Raw genomic sequence first — 10,463 nt, 5'->3', positions numbered from 1 at the left:
CAATGGCTTCGCCCATGCCCTCCGCACACTAACAATGGCTTCGCACATGCCCTCCCCACACTGACAATGGCTTCGCCCATGCCCTCCGCACACTAACAATGGCTTCGCACATGCCCTCCCCACACTGACAATGGCTTCGCCCATGCCCTCCGCACACTAACAATGGCTTCGCACATGCCCTCCCCACACTGACAATGGCTTCGCCCATGCCCTCCGCACACTAACAATGGCTTCGCACATGCCCTCCACACACTAACAATGGCTTTGCCCATGCCCTCCCCACACTAACAATGGCTTCACCCATGCCCTCCCCACACTAACAATGGCTTCGCCCATGCCCTCCCCACACTAACAATGGCTTCACCCATGCCCTCCCCACACTAACAATGGCTTCGCCCATGCCCTCCGCACACTAACAATGGCTTCGCCCATGCCCTCCCCACACTGACAATGGCTTCGCCCATGCCCTCCCCACACTGACAATGGCTTCGCCCATGCCCTCCCCACCCACACTCTGCTCCGCCACACTTGATCCAATGCTCCACGCCCCTACTCCTCAACCACCATACACAATCCACCGCTCGGCATCTCCCATTTCCGCCCCCTTCCTTTGGCATAATATTCCGTAAGCAAATTGGACAAATGATAAATGCCAATAGTAGAGGAGGAATGGGACGGGGTCTGGTTGCGGGGTTTGTGGCCGTGCAAGTGTAAGTAAGCTTGGGAATGAAGCAGGTGTGCCGTGGAGGAAAATGTTTAACAGGGGCGGCAAGAGGACAGAGAGCGAACGAGGGAGAGAGGGATAGCGAGAGAGATAGAAGGAATAGAGAGGGGGAGATCGAAGAGAGAGAGAGAGAGAGAGAGAGAGAGAGAGACAAAGAAAGAAAGAGAGAGAGAGAGAGAGAGAGAGAGCGAGAGATGAGGAGTGAGGGACAGACAGAGATTGGAAGAGAGAATCCGAGAGAGCAAAGGTGGGAAATGAGAAGAGGGCGAGAAGAGAATGGCAAATCAGGGAACGAAATTGACAGGTCTACCATTTTTTCTATGACAACGTTTCTATCGCTTTACAGTAAGCGCATATCCCACGTCGTGGCCGCAGCGGGAGGTCACACGTCCCGTTGCTGCTTGCTATACGCAAACACACTCGCCGCACAGTGCACGGGTTTCTGAAGTGCGTCTCGCATTCAGCAAGTCTGACTCCACTTTATTCATGTGGAGCACAACCTTCAGGGACGAGACCATTTTAATTTCGCATCACAATAGGGGACTACTAAGTGGCACAGGCCCATTACACTGATGGTTATCGCAGTCATCTTGTTAGGCCCGCTAGAGCCATCTTCTTGACCTTCCCCCGCGCGCAGGCAGCCTCTCTCCTCACCCAACTAGCATTCCAATAAGACAATGGAATAGACTGGCACTGCGCGCGCGAAACAGCGGTCATGCACAGCCGGGAAGCCGACCAGCGCCAGTCTGCGCGTTGCTTTGAGGCCTGCTCAATTGGTGAAGAGCATTGTAGGGATTACATGCAATGCACAGAGAGATATTCCGTGCAGACAATTAACGCCGAGTAGTTTTGCTATGGGCAGCGTGCAGGCAGTCAGCACGGACTGGACACCACCCACCCTCTCATCGGCTGTCTATATCGTAACGGTAAACAGTAGTGTAGTGCCACTACGTCCCACCACGTCTCACCACGTTTCAATACGTCTCATTTTGTGCTAACGCATCTCGCTGCGTCTCATTATGTCTCCCTAAGTCTTATGATGTCTCATTGTGTCTTGCCTCACCACGTCTCACTGCGTGTATTTACACCTCTTATTATGTTTTACCATGTCTCAGTGCGTCTTACTATGTCTCACTGCATCTCACTACGGCCTACTGTGTCCTACGTTGTCTCACTACACCTCATTGTGTCTCACGGTGTCTCATTATGTCTCACAGTGTCTCATTACGTCTTATTTTGTCTCACAGTGTCTCATTATCTCTTACCACGTCTCACTATGTCTTACTCCTTCATATTATGTCTCACTACGCCTTATTATGTCTCACTGCATCTCACTAGGTTTTACTATCGCTCACTTCGTCTGACTGTGTCTTACTATTTCTCACTGCACATTTCTATGCCGCAGTGCGTCTTAATATGTCTCACTGTGCCTCACAATATTTCACAATGTTTTACCGAATCTCACTGTTTTATCATTACAGTGAACCGAAAATTGTGCATAAGAAGCTATGTGGCCATCGCTGACGACGAGCTACCAACTCTCTTTATAGACCTTCATCGCTCAAAAATTCTCATGCAAATCCACGTTAGCGGGTCTCGAGTTTTAGCATGACCACGACGTCGACGTCAACACTATAGGGCTTCACAGAGTGGCAGCAATGAGTGACAGCTCCACGTGACCTAAGAAGGGCTTCAGTAGAGAGTATCTTCACAATGTAAATGTCAATGTGTTAGCACTGCGTGTGCCGCCAGCGTGTTTGTATAGTGCATCGCCGAGTACACCGATAGCGAGCCACACGAGACAAGACGCCGCGCGTGTAGCCACACGGCATCATCACCGTCATCGTCTGTGGAGGGGGGAAGCAACAAGAGGCTATCCACAAAATGTGGATACAACAAAATGCTGTGCTCGTAGCCATACGATGTTGCCACGGGCGTCACGGGTGGATGGAGAATGCAGCAAGAGGCAGCACGCTTGACAACACGATGTCATTGTGTGTGTGGGGGGGGGAAGCAACAGGAGGCTGCACGTGTGGCCACACGAGGTCGCCACCGTCGTCGTAGGGGAAGAAGTTAAAGCTCGTTTGCGGCCGCCAGGTTTTTTCTGAAAATAGGCGCTAACACGCCGTGCATTCCCACGGCTGCCGGCCTGTCGGGCACCTAACGCAATCAGCCAAACACAACAAGCGCCGACGACAATGAAAACAAGCAGGTGTCGGTGCTAATTCGCACGAGCTCCTCGCTAGTGGATTGCTTCGAGACTTGACGTGGCAATGAAGCCACAACCCATCCCGGCTTCTCTACACATCTCCGCTACATGGCTTTGCTACACATCTCCGCTACATGGCTTTGCTACACATCTCCGCTACATGGCTCCGCTAAACATCTCCGCTACATGGCTCCACTACACATCTCTGCTATACGGCTCCACTACACATCTCCGCTACATGGCTCTGCTACACATCTCCGCTACATGGCTCCGCTACACATCTCTGCTATACGGCTCTGCTACACATCTCTGCTACATGGTTTCGCTACAAATCTCCACTACACGGCTCCGCTACATGGCTCCGCTACCTGGCTCTGCTACACGTCTCCGCTACATGGCTCTTTCATTGTGCGTCTCTGTTATTTAATCACGTACTCTAACCCAAGCACGCAAATATATATATATATATATATATATATATATATAATATATATATGATAGAGTCGAAAGAAGAGAAAGACGGAACTCGCCAGAGAAATACTGCCGAATGACAGTTCACCACACACGGGGTCGTCATGCGTCACGGGCGGGACTGCAGACACGCAGTAGTCGTGGAGGAAGGGCAAAGTGGGCCAGAGCGCTGTACGGTGTTTAAAAAACATCGCGCCGTATTTGATGGCGAATGCGTCAACAATTAGACGAGCACGAATAAAGCGAGCAATTATGAGCGGTGGAAAAATCGCGCGCTGGAATGTAAATAGGCCCGGTGCCCGGCCTGGGGACGATGGCGCGCGGTGGCTCCCGCTAGCGTAAACAACATCGCGCCCGCACATAAATCACCGTATACCACGCTACTGCTGCTACTACTGGTGCTGCTGCTGCTGCTGCTGCTGCTGATGTTGTCGCTGCTGCTACTGCTGCTGCTGCTGTTGCCGCCGCTGCTGATATTACTACTACTGCTGCTGCTGCCGCTACTGCTGCTGCTGCTGCTGTTGCTGCTGCAGCTACTGCTGCTGCTGTTACTACTACTGCTGCTGATATTATTGCTACTACTGATGCTGCTACTGCTCCTGTTGCTACTGCTACCGCTGCTGCTGTTACTATTGCTGCTACTGTTGCTACTGCTATTGCTGGTGCTATTGCTGCTGCTGTTGCTGGTTCTGCTGCTGCAAGCACGACGCAAATTGACTAGTGAACACTCTCGCATGATGCCAGTCTGTGGTCTCATCTACACCTCTCTGGGTTTTTCTGTCTCTGCCTCTCTCTCTCTCTCTCTCTCTCTCTCTCTCTCTCTCTCTCTCTCTCTCTCTCTATTTCTCTATCTCTCCTCTCTTACTCTCTTGCTATCATTTCTTCTCATCTACACCTCTCTGGGTTTTTCTGTCTCTCTCTCTCTCTCTCTCTCTCTCTCTCTCTCTCTCTCTCTCTCTCTCTCTCTCTCTCTATTTGTCTATCTCTCCTCTCTTACTCTCTTGCTATCATTTCCATCTCTCTCGTCCTCTCTCTTATTCTCCCACCCCCTTTCCTTTCGCATTTCATCTCTTCTCCCCTCCCTCCCCTCGCATCGTTTCTTTACTTTTCCCTTACTTTCCTATCCTTTCGTTTCATACCCTTCCTCACCCCACATTTCCTCTCTCTCTCTTTCCTTTCTCTCTCTCCCTCTCTCTCTTTCCTTTCTCTCTCTTGATCTCTCCTCACACGCTCACTCTCCTACTCTTGCTCACTATGCCCCAGCGCATAACTATAATTGAGTTTATTTTCAGTATTTTTTCATGTTTGTTTATGTTTATTATTAGTTTAGGGAAATAGTTTTCAAATATTGTTCCTCGCTTAAACATTTCCAGGTGAGCTTTCGCCGGAGCAAAACAGCAATTATAGCTGCTTGTGGGCTTGTGCAACTACGCCCACATGAGAGATGTGTAAAGCAAATTCGGTAAACACGCTAATAACACTACAAACACAACGGCGTATAAAGATAACACTTAACCAAGTCACGAAATGTCACGCAAGGTTTAGCATCACGGTGATTTTCAGTCAGTGTCGCCATCTATTGGCCAATAAAGTTAACACACTGCTGCGTGCGCAAATAGCTTTTCACTGGCTACTTCAGCGTGCACATCTTCCTCTCACAATATTTTCGGAATCCTACAATTTTTATTTTTATTTTATAAACTAGCTCTCCGGCTACTATTTGACTATACATCAAAGTTCACTTCAACTGGCTTTGTCACCTACTTTTGTGTCGTGGCTTATAACGCTAACAATCACTGGTTACGCACACGCACGCACGCACGCACGCACACACACACGTACACACACGCACGCACGAAACCAGACACGCATACGCACAACATACACACTCACGCACGTACGCACGCATGCACGAACCCAGGCACGCATACGCACACGTACACACACGCACGCACGCACGCACGCACACACAGGATCGCTGCCATGCAGATATCAACACAACACTAGAAGTAATATATAACTAGAAGTGTTAACAAATAACAACAAGATCCTCTAGGTGGGTGCTATTATTTTCACATTTCTATAGGCTAGCTCATGTACTTGATATTTTCGTTGTTTTCCTTTACAGACCTTCATCACCCTTCCAGTACATAACTTGTTGTTCTTTAGCTCTAGTACTATAGCCCGCGTTCATTAACTGCCGCAGGGCTATAGAACATTGTCAGCTCGATTTCGCTACTGCAACCTGTCACCACCTGTCCCCACGAAAAATTGATCGCAAAACGCAAAATGATCGGGCTTTTTAACACTTATTTATCTACATGGACATCTCACCTATCTTTTTGAACACTTCCCACAACGTTACACCATGTATTTATCCATTTATTCCTAAAAGTGCCAGCACTACTTCCAAATTCCGTTTGAAATGCTGTGTGTGCATGCGTGACGTCACCCGAAATGTAACTGCATCATAGCTGTTGTGGAAAGTGTTCAAAAAGATAGGTGAGATGTCCATGTAGATAAATAAGTGTTAAAAAGCCCGATCATTTTGCGTTTTGCGATCAATTTTTCGTGGGGACAGGTGGTGACAGGTTGCAGTAGCGAAATCGAGCTGACAATGTTCTATAGCCCTGCGGCAGTTAATAAACGCGGGCTATAGTACTAGAGCTAGTTGTTCTTACAACCCAAACTGCGTGTAAAATAACCACCGAATGCATTTAGAATTGATTAAAAAACTAACTGATTCACGCACCCAATGTAGTGCAGTTCAAGCCAACATTATTACACAATGTTCCTGTACAGATAACTTCATGCTGATTTTCATACAATTCTCTGTACAGCCACATTGGCCAGCTCAAAACGAGAGAAAAACACGGCATTTACATGCTGCAAAAACCTGTGTTTTGAAACCGTTTTTTTTTTGCTACCACGAATTGGAGCAGGGGCAAAACACGTTTTTTAGCTATTCCATTTCTAATTTCTTGCTTCGTAGTTGCAAGGGTGGGTTTTACAGAAAAGAAATGTTTCCTGAAGGTGGCCAATATGGCAAAAACGAAACTGGCAGCAAACTGAGCCTAAATAATTAAAATTCCACTGTGTAGATGCAACCCTCGTAGAACCCGTGTTTCACAAAGCAGCGTGTAAACACAAACCTCAAAACCACACTGGTCAAGTTATTAAACCGACGTTTTTAAAGCAATATGTAAATGCAGGGTGCCCAATTAGAGGGGCAGCAAGCCGCATTTTTGCTGCCTATAACGGTCAGTTTTCTGCCTGCTCTCAATATTGACAGCAAATACTTACTGCCAAGAAATTCCCAATGAACCAAAGTAAAAACACCAACGTTACAGACAATTTCTGTTAAAAACGATGGCCAGTAGTTCAGTTGTTTTTAAGTGTTGAGACGTGTAATTTGGGTTAGGCATGATGTACTTTATTCAGAAGGAACGAATCAGGAAAAAGAAAGGCTAGGAAGCCTTACCAGCTTCCTTATGGACAGCTGCACTAGGACAGTACTGTTGGGATAGGGGAGTGGAACAGCCATGCTTTCCTCAAGTTTCTGTCTGAGTGAGTAATTTTGTTGTCTGCTTTTTTCTCTGGCCGGAAGTACATGAATGGGAAAAAGTTTATTTATAACCCTGAAATGCACCTACTACGACCTAAAAGAGGACGATCAGACTTCTTAAAATGAATGGGGGAATTACGTAGCATATATGAAATACGACACTTACGCGCGAGTCATACTCCTTAACATCAATGAACATTTTCAGTCCCAGATGCAGGCATTCTTGAAGAGCTTCATCTAGAGTAGGGATGGTTTCATGAGGAAAGACAGCTCTGAAATAAATGGAAAACACTATCATGGGCATTCGTCATTTTCATTTTCATTATTTGCTGTCTTAGCATACTTTCAGTACATTAATAAAGTATTCTATTCATACACTCCTGATAGTTTGACATCTCTTTGCAATAATTTAAATAGATGCAAGAAAAGGGAAAGAAGGGAATACCTTCGATATCTTGAAATACGATTACAATAGGTGAAAGAAGAATCAACTAGAACAACTAGAACAGCTAGAACAACTAGAACAACTAAAACAGTTAGAACTATTAGAACAACTAGAACAGTTAAGAGAGAAAGTGTAACCTTAGGAAGAGGAGGAAAGCGACTGTAATAACTGCTGATGATTATGGATTTAACCACTTAGGCCAATAATGTACACGACAGATTATGTTTGTTAACCTCGCTGGTCAGCCATTTATTCCAAGAGAACCTTCCCACAATGCAACTGTTTGAACATAACAATTAGAGCAATCATTGTGTGATAGCAGAATACTACAGCGACGTAGGAGATTATGAAAGAAGATACAGAAGAAAGAGAAGAAGCAGAAGACGGCAGGAAAGAAGAGAAAGAACAAGATGAAGAAGAATAAGAAAACGAAGAAAAAGAACAAGAAGGGGATGAGGAGGAGAAAGAATATGAGAAAGGCATTATACCAAAACATGATGATTTCACGACATGAACAATTTACACTGACGACAGCATTAGAGACAGATAGATGTAAAAATATCTCATATGATAAAATTAGCATTGCATTGTTTTACCAGCTGCTACTTGCTGATAATTAAAACAAGTGAGCAATGTCAGTATAGCATAATATCTGAGAGGAATTGGCAGTGACAATTTTATGTCTGGTTCAAGACTAGTCATGGACCAACACAAGTAATCATGTGTACAATCGCTTACTGTTTAAACTTGGCTGCAGCATTCAGTCTGCGAAGTTCAGCAAGAGACAGATCTGATATGTTGCCAGTCCCATCTGTCGTCCTATCCACCGTGTCATCGTGGATAACAATGGGAACGTCATCTTTAGAGAACGACAGGTCGAATTCGATGGCGTCTGCACCATTCTTCTTAGCCTAGATAGATAATTATTACCATATAACCAGGGACTGCCACCTCCTGCACAAGGTAGCTGGCTCTCTCGGAATACTCATTCTGTTACTGTTTGTCCTAGTAATAGTAACACTAACTAAAATAATCCATCTAATAAAGGTATGACTATTTTCTTATTGTACCATGAGGATAATTCTATAAATACGCTACTATACGTGCACATAGACACACACACACGAACGCGTGTGCGCACATTAAATTGGCATCTGTCACATAATGAACCTGCAAATGTGTACATAAGGGTGCTTCCCTGAATTTACACTGAGATGTGAAGTGTACACAAGCAACTGGGCCACTACAGTAAAAAATAACAGCAAATAAAGCTACTGTATTCACTACCAAAGTTTTAATGTTTATATAATTTCTAAGTAAACAGCTCAAATATTTCTCTACAACACTTGATGTCACAATTGACGTTGAGCGAGAGTAGAGCGAGAGGGTAAGAGCTAGGTGTCTGCCGTCGGTGTGCTGATACACATCGTGCTCCCGCACATCAAATCAATACCAGATTTCCACCGCTCATTATCTCAGCGTAGGGGCATCGTAGGGACATGCGGTTTGTTTTATATGAACAAGGTAGGACAGCTGATCAATAATACTGCAAAGAATTGTCAAAATAACACGGGGAAAGTTTATTAATTCGACTAATACTGCAACATGGTTTCAGCATTTTACCGTTGTACGCTCTCCTTCTTTATATGCTCTTGATATTATAGATAAACAGGGCATGTAATTCAGATTTTTTGCACTAGCCCAGAGGGCTGGTAACAGCAGAACTTTACCAGCCCTCACAATTTTTTACCCCAAAAATAAAGATAAGACTGTCACTGACACTTGCTTGTCCGAAAAATGGTGTACTAATGTTGATAAATTATGGCGTGATATCATTCAGGTAAAACAGTAATGTAGGCTACTTGCAGTATAAATAAAAATGTAGGTACTCGCTAACGCGGCTGAAACCACCGCCACCGGTTCGGAGGGCCGTTGTTTCGCCAATGCTACTGGCCCTCCAAATAATTTGCCGGCACATGCTGGTGGGCTTGTGCTAACTTTGCGCCCTGATATATATATTATATCATATATAACTAGGGATTGCGCAAAATTGGGAGGTTGTGAACCTGTGGCTGTGACACATGTATACTAAAAATAACAAGTGCCGCAGAGCGACAGCACTCAACTGACGTGTACTGTAGCCGGGTATTCTTCTGATAAACTCACTGGCAACCAAATCAAGTGCGCCCTCCCGCCACCGTGTTGATAGGCTTTGCTACACCGGTAGTAGTAGTACAGTAATAAAGATATAGCTGTGTAACTTTAATGACTTGGCTATATTAACACGTTCGCTGCGGATCCACGAGTCAGCTCGTGGGAACAATCAAAACGCATCCCAGCGTCAGCTCGTGGATAGATTGTTGGTTTTTGTTACTTTGATTTCCAACAGCTAGAAATTAAACAGGGACAGCCTACATTACCCCAGTCTTACATGAACTAAAGAATACAATGCTTTACCGTTGATTCGAATGTGAAACTATGAGTTTTGAGACTCAAGGTAAATTCAGGGCTAAAGTCCGTTCAACAAAGTTTGTTTATCGTTTTCATAACGAGATATAATATAATAACTGTGTAGTATGTAAAATTTCGAAGTATTTTTGCATGTGGAAAGACAAAACAAGGTTCATACCCCACACATGTGTAAACGTTGTCACATTTCTTACCGGAAAAAAATAGTATACTGTTGAATGATATCATAACAAACTCGCGAAAATGCAGCGGTGCATTGGCATTTGAGACGAAAATGCACAAAATATCCGTTTTTGTCCCGTTTTCATATCAATATATTATTATGAAGGGGAACGATTTCCATACTATTTGAACGTGTAAAGGTGAGATAACACTCATGCAGAGTAAATGTGTCAGTTTGGTTAGCTTTCCTGCAAAGGAAATGTGGTAAATCAATAAGTGAATACACGGTAAAAACATGAAAATCCCAGCGCAGGGCGGTAGGTGCATTGTTAACACCGGCAGCGTTGAACGTGTTAACGTTATCATGGATGTGCGTCGAACGCGAGCGTAGTGGTGGTGGTAGGGGGAGGGTGGGGGA

General features: G+C 45.2%; 1 protein-coding gene across 1 annotated transcript in view; it reads right to left on the bottom strand.

Annotated features, from left to right (window-relative positions):
* LOC106812446 (glycerophosphodiester phosphodiesterase 1-like) overlaps nucleotides 1-10,463 on the bottom strand; it is a gene marked incomplete in the record, with an annotated part of 25,292 nt that overhangs the window by 11,543 nt on the left and 3,286 nt on the right. Inside the window, 2 exon segments of the mRNA XM_014816331.1 lie at nucleotides 7,136-7,241; nucleotides 8,153-8,325. Coding sequence (XP_014671817.1) covers nucleotides 7,136-7,241; nucleotides 8,153-8,325 — 279 coding nt within the window.

This window comes from Priapulus caudatus, unplaced genomic scaffold, assembly GCF_000485595.1.
Source record: "Priapulus caudatus unplaced genomic scaffold, Priapulus_caudatus-5.0.1 Scaffold649, whole genome shotgun sequence".
NCBI classification, from domain to species: domain Eukaryota; kingdom Metazoa; phylum Priapulida; class Priapulimorpha; order Priapulimorphida; family Priapulidae; genus Priapulus; species Priapulus caudatus.
Note: the sequence above shows the minus strand (reverse complement) of the source record. Positions and strands in the feature narration are given on the sequence as shown.